Source organism: Abramis brama (assembly GCF_963993115.1).
Source record: "Abramis brama genome assembly, chromosome: 19".
Classification (NCBI taxonomy): Eukaryota; Metazoa; Chordata; class Actinopteri; order Cypriniformes; family Leuciscidae; genus Abramis; species Abramis brama.
In genome coordinates, this window is record NC_139981.1 from 4,191,630 (window position 1) to 4,211,574 (window position 19,945).

Genomic DNA, 19,945 nt, shown 5'->3' on the forward strand with positions numbered 1-19,945 from the left:
TTTATGCCAAAACATTGCTTAACAGTGACACTATACTTAGAACAATATGAAAATGTGATTTTTGTATAATTTTGCCTTCAATTTGCAAATTAAAAGTCCTGCTGAAAAAGAACAATCACAGGGAGGGACAGGCCAAAAACCTTACCCTTATCAGCATAAATGCAATTTTAATTATTTAAAATAATATATAAATGACTTTAATTTAATGTAATATTGAGGAAATAATACATAGTACTATTATGTTTTTAAATCACAAATGTATTTGTTGTTATAGTAATTCTACATCTGATTATTTCTCAGGGACACAAAAGGCACCAATTTCGTGGAATGACCCATATATATATATATATATATATATATATATATATATATATATAGAATATAGAACATTGAGTTTGGTACGTTTTTCATCCTGAGACCAAACTTGGGTCTTCTACGGTGGCCGAGAGAGCTCAACGCGCTGCAACTGAAGAAAACACATGCAAATAGAAAAACACCTGCAAATTAAGAAAACATCTTCATCAGTTTCACAACACATGTGTGCTCCAAATACTCACAACACAACCAAATACAGAAACGCGCTGCAAAAGTTCACAACACAACCAAATACAGAAACGCGCTGCAAAAGTTCACAACACAAACAAATACAGAAACGCGCTGCAAATAGGACAGAACACAACGGAAATGTTTCCGGGGAACCCAATAAGTGACGGACCCGGCTGGGACGTGCTTACAGCTGTCTACTTTTTTTTTTTTTTATTTTTTTTTTTTGCAAAACATACAGAGATGACACGTTTATGACATACAACTTTGTATACAATATACAAAATGTATTTACGTTCAATGTCATAAGAATGCTAAAAAGAACAATGAGCTGAAGACTAAAAATAAATAAATAAATAAAGATAGAGAAAAAGAACATGAGGGAAAGACATTAATCTATACATCAGTTACATTGTACACATTTTGTCATGTTATGTTAAAATAAGTTTCATAAGAAATGTTAGAATGCAGCTAGGGTCCAAATATGAGACGGCAAGTTTTAAAGTTGAGACACTCACACACAGATATAACGCATATTTTAAAAACTTTGTTGTATAAAATGTATATTTATTTGCAACAGTTATGTTAACAGCAATAATACTATATTTCTGGTAAGAACAGCTATTCAGCTGATGGACACGCGCTGCGTTGTCACGGGAACATCCCAGGTGAAAATAATGAGGAAATTACGTTGTCTTTCGTTGCTTAGACATTCTCTGGTTGCTCCCTTCATCAACATGGCACACAAGTGCCCCGCTCCCTCCAAAGTGCCCAATTCAAGGGCTCTGCCATCTGCCCTTTTAAGAGAGTAGGGCATAAGTAATGCTCACGAGCAATAAGCACGTCCCAGCCGTCCGTCCGTCACTTATTTGGGTTCACCGGAAACATTTCCGTTGTGTTCTGTCCTATTTGCAGCGCGTTTCTGTATTTGTTTGTGTTGTGATCTTTTGCAGCGCGTTTCTGTATTTGGTTGTGTTGTGAGTATTTGGAGCACACATGTGTTGTGAAACTGATGAAGATGTTTTCTTAATTTGCGGGTATTTTTTCTATTTGCATGCGTTTTCTTCAGTTGCAGCGCGTTGAGCTCTCTCGGCCACCGTAGTCTTCATCCGACAAAGTTTAAATCCCGTCTTTCTAGCTTACTATGCTTACTCATTAGGTCAGTAGACAGAGAGTAGGCGTCTTTTGTGGCTGTTCAAACGCATTCGACCACATGAGTGTTTATACTATGATAGCAATCCGGTCAAATGCATTCGACTACCTCTGGAAGTGGTTGAAAGTGGACAAGATCAAAACGTTTTAGACCCCTGTATTTAGCGTTGTCCACTTGTGATCGACAAAAAAGCATCTTAATACCAGGAGTAAACTAGGGGTTGAAGGTCAGGGTATATTCTGGCAAACCGTTTGCCAATCACGTCTAGCAATTGGCAAAGCAAACTGTGGTACACGCCATTTACCAACAAGCGATGGGTAATTCGCAAAGCACAATGTTATTTTCTGTTTTCCCAGCACGATACCATAGAACGGCATAAAGTAAGCGGTTTGAGAAGTAAGAGGCGGGGCACCAGTTAAAAAATTTCAAAGTTAAAGTTCACGCAAACAGGTATTAATAGACAAGGTTTAGTCAAATATTGATTGTTTATAGCTGAATTAGTAGAAAGCAATTATATTTGGAACATAGAATAGCCTATAATCCAATAAAGAATCCAACGATATAAGATATTGGCATGAGCAACCCCATACTTATGTAATATCTTAATAAAACATCGAATTTAATATCTTTAAGTTCACACCTACATTTTGTAATATAATTGTAAAGTCCGTTAAAGGGGTGGTTTACTGCTTTTTTTCTTTGCATGATTGTGTTTATGGGGTGCAATATAACATGTCTTCGTTTTTTTTTTTTTTTTTAAGTCTTATTTTTCATAAATTTCACCTTTATTGTAAGCCGCTTTCTCCTCTGTCATTTGAACCATAGATATCATATATAAAGGCTAGATGTCTCGTGCGCGCTGCTGGCCAATGGAGGTCGACGTCCGCACGTGGCGGCCATCTTGCGGCAGTGCGCTCGCTCACTCGTTTAATGGTGCAAATACTTTTAAATAACCATAACTTGCCCAATTTTCTACCGATTTTCAAACGGTTTGGTTTGTTATAAACGTCAGAGATGTAGTTATGACACTACATACATACACTGCATACATATGAAAAATTATAACATACATGTTCAAGCATTCGGAATTATAGCCACGTTAATAACGTTTGTAAGAAACCAAACCGTTTGTAAATCCGTCAATATTTCAGCGAGATATGAGGATTTGTGTGCATGCTGATCACTCACCTTAATGCACAGAGCACTGACATAAGATGGCCGAACGGTGATGCCTGAAGTGACTGCGCCATAAGACATCTAGCGTTTATATATGATATCTATGATTTGAACGACCGGTGACTTCCTGATTCTATGAAAACACTCCCTCGGAAACAGGCAATGGGCTCAGATTGGTTAGTTGGACCGGTGTGTTGTAATTGGCTAAACTGCGTAGTGCATGTTGTCCGGAAACTTCACGCCCATTACCTTTACGGGCGAAAGTTGCATGTGCTCCGGTCAAATGTAAATATCAGACCCAGGAAGCGACAATGAAGAGAGTCAAGCAACCTCCGAAAACACGGCTCTTACAAAACGTTTCTGAATGGTAAATTTTTTATTATTATTATTATATTCTAATCTACTATTATATATGTATTTCTATATGCTGTTACTTGAAAATACTGCTGCTTGTTAGCTTTTGAGATACGGTTTTCTCTTGATTAAACATTTAATATAACTGAATAAATGACTGAGTAATACCGTTTTTTAAAGTTATTGTTTTAACTTCAGCAGCTGAAGTTTGCTGTTGCGATTAGGCTACATAGGCTATATATATTTTTTAACTTCATACACGTTTGTCTTATACACACAAATCGAACTAACTGGCTATAAACAAACAGCGTTGGCATTGGTTTACGTTCTTGATCAAATCGATCGTCATAAAATATACATGGAAAATACATTTACAAAATTAGTACATAATTACAAATTCAGGTTCAAAATGTTTGTACGCGTTTGTATGTGTGTAAGTGGCTACTAGCCAGCGCTGGCATTTGTTTACGTCCTTGATAAAACTAAAACATTACGTCTGAAATTATACATGCAAATACATTTAAAATTATTAAGTCTTACTTACAGGTTGTGGCCCATCTGCTGTCTCTGGTTGTAAAGTTGGAACTGCTTCATGTTTTAGTAACAGTTTCTTGTTGAATCCGGCATTGAATTCTGGAAGCTGTCTTCCGTAAAATGCGCAGCACAGAGAGCTATTACGATTGAAGTTTTCAGGAACATAATCAAACATAAATTTTAGCCATTGTTGACGAACTACAGCGTCCGTATGAAGCCCGAACACAGAAGACCTGGCAGCTGGGTGAAAATAACACACTTTCGACGGCATGGCTACAGCTCTCCACTATAACTCCTCCTCTTCGACAAAGCCGCAGAAATATGGCCATGCCCCCTTTTTTGCATGGGTTAGCTACGTATAAAACCCGGGAAGTACCTCGTTGTAGTCCCATTCGAGTCGTTTTTGTAGGCATTAAACTTCCTGATTTTTAAAAGTCGATATCTCTGCTTACGTTGAACTTTCAGCGCAGCAACTTTGCAGATAATGTTCATGCACCAACAGCAACATTACACTATTATGCCTCGTTTCCACTGAGCAGTACGGTACGGTACGGTACGGAACGGTACGCATTTATTTGCGTTTCCACTATCAAAAGTTGTGAATGGTACCAAAATGCCGAACCGTACCGTACCACTTTTTAGGTACCCTTCCATTGGGGTACCTAGCACAGTGGAACGGTACTAAAAGGTGGAGCTAGACTCACTGCAGGACGTTGATTGGTTGACAGAGAATCGTCACTTGCGCGTGCTACAAGGGGAATGACAACATAAGAAGCGCCATTTTTTAATATACAGTTTAATATAATACTACTGTTACTGTATCACGAAATGTAATTTTAAGAGTTTTTTAGGCGAGAATGTAGTTGTTTAAAGCTCAAATCTGTGGTTTATTTATAAAGATGATTTTTTTTCCCCCGGTTGTGAGATCCATGCGGTCAGCGGGCGCTCGGCGCTCATGTTTCCCGGCTGGATGAGCCTTTCCTCGGCTAGTCTTCTGACATTCGTCGCTGAGACGCTGACTCCGACGGTAGTGGTTAAACATGAGATATTTCGTCTTGTGTAGACCTAACGGGCGATCTTTGCTCTCGTGAATATATAATGAGTTCCCTGTCAATCGTTTTGGCTGAGGGCTAAGTTTAGTTTCATATTATAGTTATAGGCTAACGTTATTTGTATTTAACTTTACTTGTAATGTTAGACTAGAGCGCTGCATTTGGATATTTGACTGAATTGTTTGCTTTATTTCTTATTGTATAGCTTCTTGTACCTTTTACTTAAACTTTTATATAGGCTATTGTTGATAAAACTGAAATTTTACAAAAAGAAATATGGTTTCTTGTCATTTTTTTATTACAAGATTATCACTGATGTTTATTGCAACATTTGTACAAACGCATATATTGCCTGGAATATGTTTAATTTTTTTTTAATTTAAACGAAAAGAGGTAATCTGCTGCATGTCATCCATTGTAGTTTACTATGTTCTTCTTCGCGCGAAAATGACGTCGATCGAAACACCACGCCTATCAAGTAAGGGTACTGTTGGCAGTGGAAACGCTAGCCAGATCATGGTTAACAGACCCGAACCGTACCGTACTGTCCCGTACCGTACCGTACTGCTCAGTGGAAACGAGGCATTACACACTATTTAAAATGAAAAAAGTGAAATCACAATCAACCACCCCTTTAACACAGATTTTAGCCTAATCGTGGTTCTCAAACTGGTGGCCATGCTGTAAGGCTTCCAGATGGTACAGGGTAGCCTAAAATGAATGGCTTCCGGCCACTTTGACGCTCTCGCCGCCGGCGGTGTGAACGCACAGTAACGGTGTGTGTCCACTGGCACGGTGCGAGCGGAGCGGAGCGAGCGTTTTCAATTCATTCCTATGGAAGTCGAGCTTCACGCTCGCGCAGTGCATTTTGGGATTGACAGCGGACCGGAGAAAGCGTTGAGAGCGACCGAGAGCGTCAAAGGGTTGGGCAGTTCTCGACTTTATGCAAATATCAAGCGAAAAACGCGGTCGGCAGCCAATTGCTGTGAGGTTCGGGATGTGACGTCTGTCTTGAGAGTTTAAAAATATGCAAATTGTGCCGGAGTTTATGCTGGATTTAGTGTGTAAATCATTTTGTTTACAAATTAGACGCTTTGCAGTTGTTATATATAGATTTTATTTTGGATGTGTTCATTGTGATTATATTGGCTGCATGGGTTTGTAAAAGTTTATAAAATTGAAAGGATCTTTGCTTGGTGCATTTGAAAACAAAGCTTGTCTATTTCTAAATGTAATCGCGTGCATTGCTGATGATTATACTGTCCGTGTGTTGAAAAAAACTTAGATTAAACACACTCGCAACAGACACACCCCAAAGCGGAGACGTTACAGCGTTGCCAGCGGCACTGAGCGGACTTTTGCCGCTGTAGTGGACACGCACCGTAAGAGTTGAAATCAAGTCAACTTTATGATAATAAGCTATGACGTGGTTCGGCGGCAACCAGCGGCAACCAATCGGAATGTAGAAGTCCTCCGCCTGAGAGGATACAAGAGAACACAATCCTGTAAACTTTGGTTCCGACCGCATTAGTTCCTAAGCAAAATGGAGGAAAAATTCATAATTTCTGTTGCGGGTTTCCCGTTATTGTACGACTTGTCATCCATAGTGTTGTCAGTTTGATTAGAAAAAGCCGCGCAACACTATTTATAGGCAACATTTTCGCGCTAGAACTTCTTTGAACTAAAAACGCTTGTTTTTTCAGCGGGAATGCAATTCATTTGCTCAAAATAATAATGATTTTGACCAATTGCCGCTACGGTTTTTGCGGCCCCTTTAAATAATTTTTTTTTTTTAAATCACGCATTCTAATCTAATCTACGTCAGAGCGTCCCCGAATCTTTCTACGGCGTCGGTGGCAGGGCGGCGAGAGCGAATTTTGCCGCTCTCGCCGGCGGCGGTGTGAACGTACAGTAGCCACACTTAAGACGTTTTATGAACTATAGAATTTTTCAGAAATTCAGTGTAGCCAATCATCAGAGAAATAAGACTTCCAACCAACAGAATTTATTAAATCATTGCATAACGCATTCTATTGTAGGCTATTATTTCATATGTATGGTTTTTAAGTTTTAAACGGTTTTGTGTCATTCATTTTCTGTGGAAAAAAATCATCTAAAGCTTGGTCGTTTAATACTGACATTAGATGCGCGGATCATATTAAACGTCACCCGAATCGGCTGCTTCTAATTAATAATGCACCGCCACCCACCCGCAACATAATTTTCTCTGATTTATAGATATCCGCACCCGATAGCCACATTAAAATTATTCTAAGGCCGGTTTCATACAGCATGCCTGTGGCGCGTCGGAAGAGCGTTTGCTGCGCGTGTGCCCATTGTGCTTTCACACCGGCTGCGTTATTGCAGCCTACAATAATCGCAAGTTCTTTATTACTTTATTTTACATACATATAAGCAAAACTTTTTGACTGTCAATATAGTTTTAATAACTGTGATTTGTTTAATCCACGTGTTCGTGCTTTTCTGGTCCAGCCTACTGAAAGTGATCAGACATAAAGTTATAACAAAAATCACATATTTTTTATAACGTTTTTGTCTTTTCCTCACTCAGAGTTGCTTTCAGATCCGTAGAAGACTCCTACGTATAAGTTTTAAGATACATTAGGAGCTTTCTGAGAGTATTCTTAGAAGCTTTGAGAATACGAAAAAAATTGCAGTAGCCTATAGCTACACATTGCATATGGTAGGCATACAGTGTGTAGGTATATCGTTCCTGGTGCAGAATGTCTGCTCGTTACATTAGTAACCTTTTATATTGTCCATGTAAAATGACATAAAATCATTTTTTTAAGTTCTTTAAATCGGATAAATAAGCGAATATACACTTTCAAACATATGCAAACGTAACTAAATGTGTAGGCCTAGGTCAAATAATACATTTATATAATTATTTAAGAAATAATCCAGTCAAAGGGCTGTATGGTCATAATAAATCAAGTACCCCAGAGTGCAGTCTGGACGATGGGGCAGGGCGACACATTTGGGCGGGTCAACACGTGTCGCTCCGCCCACCCCCAATTTAATTGGTTTATAATACCGCAATCTTATTGGTGAAGAGTAGACCAGGGGTCACCAAACTCGGTTCTGGAGGGCTGCTGTCCTGCAGAGTTTTTCGATTTTGTGAATGATTTGGCCTTATTAAAGAAATATTAAATGCTAACTTTAATCGTATTATTATCTGTTTACCATGGTAATTTTAGTTAAGATCTATTGACTATTGTTTTATTGTACTTAAGACACGCGTCATTCTTAAGACACGCGTCATTAGCGCGTCATTCACTTGGCTTATTCATATTTCTATCAGGATCCGTGGATCAGCACAAACTCGGGATGATTTTACGCAAATTGATGATAATTCACTGTAAGAATGTAAGCTGCTGATTATAAATTCTAAAGCACGACCGTTTTTTGTTGTCATTTTTTAACGAGATTTGTTGTCCAATTATTTGGTACAAAGTGCAAATACAATGTTTAATGGCGAACACATGTTTCCTTGTTGTTTACCTCTTAATAAAATATGAGGGCCTATATATTGGTTTTGGTTCTGTAAAGCCCTGTTTTTTAAAGATTCATGTTTTCTAATAAGTGTCAACCGGTTAACATAGGCCCTACAACTGTGACATCATATTAAAAATCCAATTATTTATTTATCCACCCCCGCATTGTGTGTTCATGTTTTAATCTCCGTATGTAATGTATGTAAAAATGGTTTCAAATATTAACACTCACATATAGCTAGCTGCATAACCATAAAAACCACTGCTGTAAATCTGTAAAATTATAATATAATAAAATAATAAAATACCCAGCAGAGAAGTGATATGAACATGTAGGCCTATTGCTTAAATACGCTCTTGAGCACGTGTATACATAATAATATTTGCTAAAGATCGACATAATATCTGTTTTAGTAAAAAAAAAAAAAAAAAAAAAAAAAAAATCTTTATTTATTTTCACATTTTAGCACTGCGCGTTTTTTATTCCCATTGAACGCACAAAACCCAATGGCCATGCAGGGATTGTATTCTATTTGGTAGCCTATTATTGTCTTATTTGTCACGGTGGTTTTGCTTTAAAATAAAATAAATCACACTTTCGGATTTATCTGATGTTTTACTGAAATACAGTGAATTATTAGGCCTACGCCATCTGTGTAAAATCCAGATGTTGTGTTTATTCACAGATCCTAATGGAAAAACGAAGAAGCATGAATGAAGTAAAATTACGGAGCCATGCATAGCATGCGGAAAAATATTGTCTATATCAGACTTTGACATGCCAGTAATTTCATGCAGTCATGCTCATTGCCCACTAAAAGTGGCACTGATATATCGGGTAAATTAATTTAATAGTAGGCTATAACTAGGCTAACTCTCAAACAGTGTATCATTTATCAGCAACATATTTCGTGATATCGTCCAGCCATAAACCTGCTCAATAAAGCTTACAATATGACTTTTTGTAAAACTTTGAAACGAAAACGATGTGAATTGAGCTCTATACGAATACATTTTTACAGTAACTTCATCTAACTTGATTCGTAAGTTCATCAAAACATTATCCAATTGATTGTTACTGAAATCGTCATGGTTATCACTTAATATTTCTGTAGTACGGCCAAACAGCGTCATAGATCATTCATTAACTCGTACCAGACGTGTACATGCAGGCTATGCTCATGCCTCAACCGTCTACGCCAATAAGATTGCTGTAGGCTATAAACCAATAAAATCGGTTGTGTATAATTGTATATATAACTAATTCAGCTATAAACAATCAATATTTGACTAAACCTTGTCTATTAATACCTGTTTGCGTGAACTTTAACTTTGAAATTTTTTAACTGGTGCCCCGCCTCTTACTTCTCAAACCGCTTACTTTATGCCGTTCTATGGTATCGTGCTGGGAAAACAGAAAATAACATTGTGCTTTGCGAATTACCCATCGCTTGTTGGTAAATGGCGTGTACCACAGTTTGCTTTGCCATTGCTAGACGTGATTGGCAAACGGTTTGCCAGAATATACCCTGACCGTTGAACGACTTCAGATTTTTAAAGTCGTCATTTACGTAATGAAAGTCGAGTCGACATGGACTAGTCGCTGATGATGTCATTAATGAATAAGCCTGAACCTCGTGCTGAGACTGAATGCGGCCTTGTGCACGTTTATAGCATGACACAGCGCTGCCCACAAGGATATTGCTCCATAACAGCTTATTTTTATTTTTTATTTTGTCTTTGGGTCATTATATTTCTCACGGATTACTGCTTGTTGTAAATCAGATACAGATAAAGTAGCACAGTAAATATGACATTTATATGAATACATTAGAGAGAGCGAATTAATGCGTGTGAATTAATTCTACCTGGCAACGTCTCTCTACTAATAGTGAAGCTGTGGGTTTTAGTTACTGAGAAATATATGTTAGAACTTTTCCGTTTCTAAGCTATTTTATAGATAAATCACAGAACAGTGTTGAAGATACATTTCTGCATTACTGAATGTTTCTGTGTGTGCGCGATATGCACGTGATGTGAGCGCTGTCTGTACGTGTGTGTTACAATGCAGCAGCGCGATTAACTTAAGTGTACAATAAGTGTTTCAAACGTGCATTTACCCGATCAATTTGGAGCATCCAGATGGTATGGGCATCAAACATTTCTTGTGGAGCGTTCTCGGATTATGCATTTATTTTAGGGTGACCATATTCCAGGTCATGTCCGGCCGGGATTTCGAGATCGCCCAAAATATCCGCGATTCGGCTTTTGCTTTCTCGTCGCCATTCATTTTGTTTACATGTACACCTTTTGATTCAGTAGTACTGAATTAATTCCGATTGGTTAATCTGAATGTAGTGTTTACATGAACGCTAAACAAGTGATCGGTTGATGTGCGTGTAAGCATTGCTAAGAAAATTCCTGTGTTTTCGTCTCGATCGGGATCCGTGTGAATCAGAATGCATGACCTGCAAAGCTGGCACGTACGTGTCAGTGTCAAATAACGTAATAATGTAAACATAATGAATGGTGACTGTAGAAAGCAAAAGACGAATCCCGAGCATTTTGGGCGATCTCGAAATCCTGGCCAGATATGTCCGGGTAAAACAGGACGTATGGTCACCCTAATTTATTTGTCATTTTATCTGTTTGGAAAAGGAACGGACTTAAAACATTTCTTATCCTTTTGCGCCCTCTATAGGCCCTGATCAGCGACTAGTTGATGTCAAGCTTAAAGGAGAACTCCGGTCAATTTTAACATTGAGCTCATTTTTTTGTAAATTTGGAGTGCTGTCAATACAGAGAACAACGACAAAAATCGGTGTTGCCTACATAATGTTATCCACAGTAGTCCACAGTAGTCGATTGTCGAGTTCACGCGCATAGGTTTAGTTACCTATGATCACACGCGTGAACTCGACAATCGATTACTATGGACTTCGACCGAAAACAGGATGTAAATACAGGTATGTGCGCTAGCTGAAATAACATCATTTTTATTCATATCTTTAACATCTACTGCAGTCAGATTCACCGTGTTCACTCTGAAGGAATCACTCACATTGGCTGTGCACTTGTAATGACACATCAAGGATGTTAAGAGGCTAAAAGCAGGTTTAAAACTTGCCCCATTGAAGTCAACAGGGTGCAAATTTTAAAAAGAGGATAACACGGTGTAGGCAACACCGATTTTTGTCGTTGTTCTCTGTATTGACAGCACTCCAAATTTACAAATAAATGAGCTCAATGTTAAAATTGACCGGAGTTCTCCTTTAAAGCGTCCATGGCAGAGCATTAATGTCGACTAGTCTGTACGACCCCTAGTGTAAACAGGGCCTTATAAATGTCAACCTATTCTAACTCAAGCTGCTCAGTCTTTAAGTAATCACGATTTTCCCATAGAAAAATTTCTTACACTCAATGGAAAAACTTCTGATCCATGACACCTCTTACAGTTTTCAAGCTACATGCAACAAAATCAACAGTTCTACAGGCTGTTCTGACTTAGTATGCTTTAGTTCCTTCTAAATGATCAGACTTTTACATATGACATTATCAAAAATCCCCTAAAAAAACAAAATTACATTGACAGAATAGTCAAATCTAGCTTGGAATGTTTTTGATTTGATCCAAGTGTTCAAACTACAAACTTCCTAATATATAACCTTTGGATTTCAAGCTAACCCTCAGGCTCAAACTATTTTAAATTCTCAGGCAAGGCTTTAGCCCTTTCACACAGAGATTCCGGAAAATACACAGAGATAAAGTGACCCGGGATTTGACCCAGGTTCGTTTGATTTTGGTTCATTCACACTGCCAGTGATTTTCCGGAATCAGAGAGTGCATTCACACACAACTCGTAAAAATCCCGCAAAGACAAGTGACATCGATGTGACTTGTAATCAGACATGGGCAGTATTTCAATTAAATGTATTTTAAATACGTATTTAATTGCTTTAGTGTATTTTGTAATTTGTATTTTGCAGGTGTGGAAAAAATAAAATGTAGTTTGTAACAAAATATTTTGAGGGAGTGTATTTAGAGTATTTCAAATATCACCATATGCTTATATGCAAAAATCACCATATGCTTATCACCATAGTAAACGATTTTGCCATATTTTCGGTCTGATGTTGGCAATGGCAATGTCCAGGTTAGATGCACGAAAATCACGTGACACCCTGTAGACCGGGCTCCCTCCAAGAAGTGAATGAGTTTTGAACACAGGAGAAGAAGTGGCGCTGCTCCTCTTAAAAACGGCATTAAAGGGTTAGTTCACCCAAAAATGAAAATTCTGTCAGTAATTACTCACCCTCATGTTGTTCCAACCCCGTAAGACCTTCGTTCATCTTCGGAACACAAATTAAGATATTTTTGATTAAATCTGAGAGCTGGATCACTCCTCCATAGGCTTCTAAGACATTATAACTTGCTGGCCCAAAAAATGTATTAAAGACATCGTTAATATAGTCCAAGTGACTCCAGTGGCTCAATCTTAAGTTTATAAAGCGACGAGAACACTTTTTGTGCTTAAAAAACAACAAAAATAACGACTTTATTCCACTTTTCATTTCCTTCTCTCTGGGCCTCGAGTTTTTTCACGTAGTATAACTGCGCAGCGCGTCTGTGTTGCACGTCACACGTAGGCTCACTATTGGCCGACGCTGGTCATGTGTGTGATGCGTGTGACGTGCAACACAGACGCGCTGCGCTATTACACTACGTGAAATAACTCGAGGCCCAGAGAGAAGGAAATGAATAGTGGAATAAGTCGGGTTTTTTTGCGCACAAAAAGTATTCTCGTTGCTTTATAAACTTAAGATTGAGCCACTGGAGTCACTTGGACTATATTAACGATGTCTTTAAAGGTGAACTAAGTAACTTTTTTATCTTAACCGAACAGCTTCGGAGTCATTAGAATGGTTATATGACTGTTTTCGGGTTGAATGGTGGTCTTCTCGCACCCCTCGAGCGCCTGTGAGACGAAAAACCACCCTTGCAACTTTGGGCCGGCGGGTATCGCGTGATATCAGGTCTCGCGATGTAACAAACTGCTTTACGGCACTGCACACATATACTATCTAAACATTTATATGCTAGCCTTCTGTGTATTATACATACCTCAGTGGACATGGCTCTTTGAAAACAAATGCACATGACCAGCGGGAGAAGATGGGACGAGCCAACGAATTTTGATGACAGTGTTGTCAAATATCTATTCCGAAGCTGTAGGGGGAGCTCTATAGAGAAACCCGCGAGCAAAAAGCGAGAAAACAGCGAAGAAATCGGCAAAGCTGCATAATGCAGCTTTAATACATTTTCTGGGCCAGCAAGTTATAATGCCTTATGCCTATGGAGGAGTGATCCAGCTCTCAGATTTCATCAAAAATATCTTAATTTGTGTTCCGAAGATGAACAAAGGTCTTACGGGGTTGGAACAACATGAGGGTGAGTAATTACTGTCAGAATTTTCATTTTTGGGTGAACTAACCCTTTAAGATTATTGTGGGAGTATTCTCAAAATACTAATTACTTGTATTTTATTTAAATACATTTTTCACATCAGTATTTTGTATTTTATTTTGTTACATTTCATGAGCCAGTATTTGTAGTTTGTAACAAAATAGTTTTTGATGTATTTGTGCCCACCTCTGCTTGTAATGTCTCAGCAGCATCTTAAGTTTGCTTATGAGCTGCGAAATCACGCTTGTGCATTTTTTCTCTGATTCGATCATAAACTTGCGCATTACGTACTGTTTCACTAGCTGGTGAACGATCCCGGCTTCAGCGTCATCACTACGACACGGCTTTTGTTCACACAGCGCGCATTCCGGGACTGAACACGGTAATGTTACTAGGTTCCCAACCCGGCATCGATGCCGGCATCAATCCCGGGTCGTGTTTGCGTTCACACAGGAGGCGTTCTGGCAATTTCCCGGCAATTTGCCGGGATCATCGCACTGTTTGAAAGGGGCTTTTGTCAAGCTAACATTCAAAGTTAATATAAGAGCTTAACGGGGTTTGTTGCTACTGGCTACTGATCTCTCAGTAGTTCTCACACAGATGTCCAGTAAAGCTGTGACTCAAGAGTTTTCAATTGGAAGTTTTTCAATGTAATGTTACCTCTTGACATCCGGAGGACCTCTTTTTGTGTTTCCTCCACAGTGGTGCACAGTTCCTGGATTACCCTCTGGGAGATTCCCTGCAGAGCTGCAAAGTCTGATACGCTGTAGACATGCTGATCATACGGCTCGTTCGCAATCTGTCTCAGTAACATCTCATTTGCATCTTTGATCCCTATGGCGTATATTTCGATTCCCCTTTGCCTTAGCTTCTGAGCATGTGACTCAACCTCATCTTGAGAATCACCATCTGTGATAACAATGGCAATCTGAGGAACATTCTGCTGTGCTCGACTTCCGGCCTCTACAACAAAGTGTTGGTTCAGCATGAACTCCAAACCCTGGCCAGTAAACGTCCCACCGGTTTTATAATTCAGATTTTGGATGTGGTTGAGAATTTCCTCTTTGTTCTGGTAAGTGTTAAGCAAAAACTCAGTACGCGGCGTGTCACTGTACTGAACCAGACCGATCCTGATCCTATCAGGAGCAACTTCAAAGTTATCTACGAGTGAGGAGAGGAATTCACGGATTTGTTGGAAGTTGTCCAGCCCAATACTGGCAGAGCCATCCACCAGGAATACAATGTCAGCCACTGTCTCCCGTTTACAGACTGAGAGAAAGAAAACAGACTTTTTATTTGAGCAACAATCAGACAAAACTGAACATAATCATCTCGTATGATCTAGTCAATTCTGCCCCTACCAAGTTCTTGGCCATTGCTGACGAGAAAACATAATGACAGAACAAGGAATCCAAGTAATCCCCAATCCTTCTCCATGCTTGAGTTCCTCATTCCCTGAAAAAAGAAACCAATGAGGTTAAGTTTCTGCAACACTCGCATCACCAAACAGAATTGTAAATATAATATGATGTTAGCTTTAAGAAAGAATGAACAGATATATTAAGGTAGTAGGGATTTCATTATATAAATCAAAGGACACAGACATCTTTACAGTTTCCCACTGATCTTTCCAGTTGTGAATGAAAAATAACACAGAGAATGTTTGTAAAGACTGTCAGGTTGAGATATGAGATCTACAGTTTTGTGTGCATTACTGGGACTACGACCACTTATATCCTTACCACACAAGGGCCTTGTACCAAACGGCTCTCTTTATGTTTACTTGATGTTCACTTTCAGGTCCGTAGCCAGCCTATTTGAAAGGGGGGGTTCTTTTTTTCAAAAAGTGGACCTTTTTGCAGTTTTTCTCCTCCTTTTGTATTTAATTATGAGGTTCAAATACTTCATTTTGGTGACCTTTTATGCACTAATTTGTGCTGGATTAGCTTGTCTGCTGGTATCTTAACGAGCACGCTTTTTGATGCACCTAAAATATTTACTGCATTGTTGTCAAATCGCTTCCTCATGTAACACATTTGTCAGTCCATACACAGTTCATAAGTTTAAAGACCACACTAACAACAGAATAGATTTAATGAACTTTACTGAAATATTAATAATAATTCTTCTCATCATCATTTCTTGACTCTCTGTCAATGCCTCTTTGCTTGTTGCTGTATTTGTCTTGACACTTATGGATTTAGTACACTGGTCAGTTCCAATCATATTGCACAGCCAATATAACTGAATATCCCACTATGTTTTATTATTATAATTACGCTACGTTTATATGGCTATTATATTGTAGACTATTGAGTGGATAAAATATAGAAATCCTTTTAATAAAAAAAAAATATATATATATATATAGGGAGATTTTTTTCCCATTTACGTCAGCTAAATGCACTATTTTTCAGGCTGTTTTACAAAATAGAATGCCTAAAAATCTATACACTATCTGGGAAAATGATGATAGTTACTCAGTAAAAAAAAAAAAAAAAAAAAAAAAAAAAAAAAATCACCCAGTCGAGCCTACAACCTATTTTGTATTTAATTGTTCTCCAGCTGTAGTGAATCCAAAACACCAAAAATGTTAAGGATGACTCATTTTCACCCCTGGCAACTAAAAAGAGGCAACCATTATCTGACTATTTTTAAGTTAGCCTACATAGGTAAAATTGGAATTTAATGTAAACATCATTACATCATCATTACATTGTCCGCGGTTCGTCTGACGCTGCTTCTGAATCTCTCTCCGGCCGGTGAGGTTTACTGTTAGTGTTCCGTATAAAAAACTTTGATATGTCCATATTAACTTCAGCCGGTTAGCCAGTAGCTCGCTACGACGCCGGTGAAACATACAACAGCCCGCCAGCCCCTGATGACAACGACGTTCGTTAGTTTTTATGACAGTTGGCAAACAAGCTGAGTGATGCGCGATGCATTACCGTCCGCCACCACGCACGGTAATGGAGCTTGTGTTTAATTTTTTGCCGCTCCAGTCAGAAAGACTGAGAGGAAATTAAACAAAGTTGAAGTTATTTTAAAAAACCTAAAAGATTCGGGGCTTTTGACAAAACATTCGGGGCTTAAGCCCAATTAGCGAGAATTCCCCCCGCCCTCATTCAGAGGCGATGCTTCTTCACCGTTGCTTTGAAAAGCTCATTGCGAGAACTCTCTCTGAACTGCACGCGCGGTACACACACACGTCCAGCTACAATAATCATATTAATTTGAAATAGCAACCCAGAATATTTGTCACAAGCATTGATTAAAACAATGATGAAAATAATCACATGAAAAAAAAAAGAAAAGAAAAAAAAACGCCTTAAATTCTGGACCTTTGGCAGTGAGGGGGGGTTCGTTCGTTGAGTTGAGCTCGGAGCGGATCCGAGGCGCCGGACTGGACAAAAGCGAAGCGAACTCCGCGAGCGAGCGACACTGCGCGAGAGAGACCGAGTGTATCCGAGAGCGCGCTCGACAGTGCGCGAGAGAGACCGAGTGTGTCCGAGAGTCCGCGAGCGACACTGCGCGAGAGAGAGACCGAGTGTAAAATTGGTACATACACATAGTAATATATAATTACTATATAAGAGGCATGGAAGTTCGATAAATGAACAACAATATAAATAAAACCAACAATTAAATTCTTACCACTGAATTAGCAGACTGTGATTTGAATCAGATAGACAGAAGATGAAAACACTTTCTTGTCTGTCCCAAGTACCACTACAAGGAGAATATTTTTTCCACAATTTGCAGCACTGAATTTTTCATTCTTTACTCTAAATGACTCACTTGAATGAAACTTCACTATATGCTCGGAAAGGATGAGCTGCAAAATACCTTATACACCATACCAGGTGGTCAATCCATTGTATTTATAATTAATATTAGGATAGACTAGAGATATTATCTTCTGTTATCATTATTATTATTATTATTGCTATTATTATTAACTATTATCCGACTGCGCGTCTTTTGTGTGCATGCGCTTGTCAAATAATGTCAAACATTTTGTTAAAGATTATAACATCTTTGACAAAAACCCAAAAACCATGTTTGTGAGTGTGTGCATCTGTGAGTGAGAGTTTGCCAGTGTGTGCGTCTGTGAGTGTAGTGTAGAGAACAAGTTCTGATGTTCAAACAAATCCTGTTAAGTTTTCTGATTGGTATTTTTCTTTATTTTTTTATTAATTATTTATTGTTCTGACAGCTCAGGTCCCTTTAAACAAAAAATACATCTTTTTGTGCACTTTATTTAAAAAAAAAGCCTATATATTTTTAAAGTATGTGTATGTCTTTTGTGTTTTTTTTTTTTACTTTAACAGCTCAGGGATGTTCAAGGAGCAACCTGTTTGTGAACTTTGCACTGTGAATTTGCACTGTCAGTTCTGTTTTTGAATAAAGGGTTGGAAATTAATGTTTTTTTTTTTTTATCCGATTCATCGAAAAAAATAATCGACAGATTAATCGACTATTACAATAATCGTTAGTTGCAGCCCTATACTAAATATTTTATCAGTTTTGAGAAAATGATTAGTTTTATTAACATGCATGAGTATTTTGTACGAGGACACAAGTACTGTCTTGATCCGATCTTTTGTTAAAATGTTGTATCAAGAGGTCATATATTGATTGTTATTGTTTGAATCTGAATATACAAAATATGTATAATACAATTGTTCAGTAATTGTGTGTATGTGTGTGCATTACAACTAATATTACAACTGATCAAAAACAAAAGTCACTAAGATTAGAACATAATTCTGAGAAATTATGCTATTAATATATATCTGAATAATTTTTGCTCTAATAATTATATAAGGACCTCGATGCGAAGCAGAGCTTGAACATCTGACAGCTAAATACCATGACAATCATATTTAAATTATAATTTTAAACAATTATAGGAATTATTCAATTCAATATTACATTTCATATACTTAAATGTCATATATAGACTTGGTATACTGCATAGCATTTCATAAACAGAAGCATCAATATTTTTATGACAACATAAACCTGACCTTGATATGAAGAGTTCAGATGCAAAAGCCTCTAAGTGCCATCTGAAATTTTCTATGATAATTTTTATCAAGCTCGTATATTTAAGTTCAGTAATTTCACTTAAATGACAATTAAAATAAGTGAAATTACTGAACTTATATATGCAAGCTTGATAATAATGATGATTCTAGAAGAAAATTTCAGATGGCACTAAGAGGCTTTTGCATCTGAACTCTTCATATAATCTTTTCTTGAAATAACCAAACATTTGAATTGCTATTCAACAGGCAAGCATCACAATTACACACATCTGAATACATTCAAAAACAATTCTAATATTTCAAATTCATTTTCATTCCAAGCCACTAACAATAACAGTAGCAGCAAATGTGTTTCCAGTTTTAGCAAGGATTGTGTGTGCCAGCATGCTACTTTCCTAATGCATTTAGGATCATGCCTGAGTCTATGAAAATACTGGCTAGTGAACATGAGAGATCTGAACCCACAAAAAGAGGCTTGAATAAAAACCAAATAAAATCTATACATAAGATGCAATTTGAACTTTTGTTTATAAAACAAACATGAAAAACCCAGTGATCTTTTCTGTGAAATTTTTCTTTGAAACATTTCAGGCATCTCTACAAGCTAAAATACTCACTCATAGTATCATCATAATGCCTTTGCATGGATTATATTCAGATTACCTCAGTGCAAACCGCTCTGTGCTCTAAATATAATAAAAGAAGAGAGTAAACAGGTGAACTTACACAGAACCCAGGCACCGAAGGGACGAGTCTAAACTGAATGAGAAACTAAAAATCTGAAACTTCTTATAGAAACTTTTCAAGCCACTCCTCAACACCACAATTTCCATTTTAGGAGAAGATGACTTTCAAGACATGCATATGCAGACCCACACATGCACGATAAGATTCATCATTTGTTTATCTTCACCATCAAAACGCTTGAATGCAAGGTGTTCACATTCAACGTTTGGATAATTGCAGGTGCTTACAGCTTCATGTTTGTTCCTTCCTTTAGCTCATAGTTAATTTAATTGAATTTAATATTTCTATCAGTGCGTTTAACAATGCTAAAGGAATAGTTCACCAAAAAGGAAAACGTTTCATCATTTATTCACC

General features: G+C 37.9%; 1 protein-coding gene across 1 annotated transcript in view; it reads right to left on the bottom strand.

The window, feature by feature from the left end:
* Window positions 1-19,599, bottom strand: part of LOC311069910 (collagen alpha-6(VI) chain-like) — a 59,855-nt gene extending 40,256 nt beyond the window's left edge. Inside the window, exons 1-3 of the mRNA XM_084093468.1 lie at window positions 19,571-19,599; window positions 15,155-15,248; window positions 14,454-15,062 (exon numbers count right to left, since the gene is read on the bottom strand). Of these exons, the coding sequence (XP_083949594.1) occupies window positions 14,454-15,062; window positions 15,155-15,245 (700 nt within the window). The 5' untranslated portion in view covers window positions 15,246-15,248; window positions 19,571-19,599. The remainder of the gene's footprint in view (window positions 1-14,453; window positions 15,063-15,154; window positions 15,249-19,570) is intronic.
* Between the last annotated feature and the right edge of the window lie 346 nt (window positions 19,600-19,945).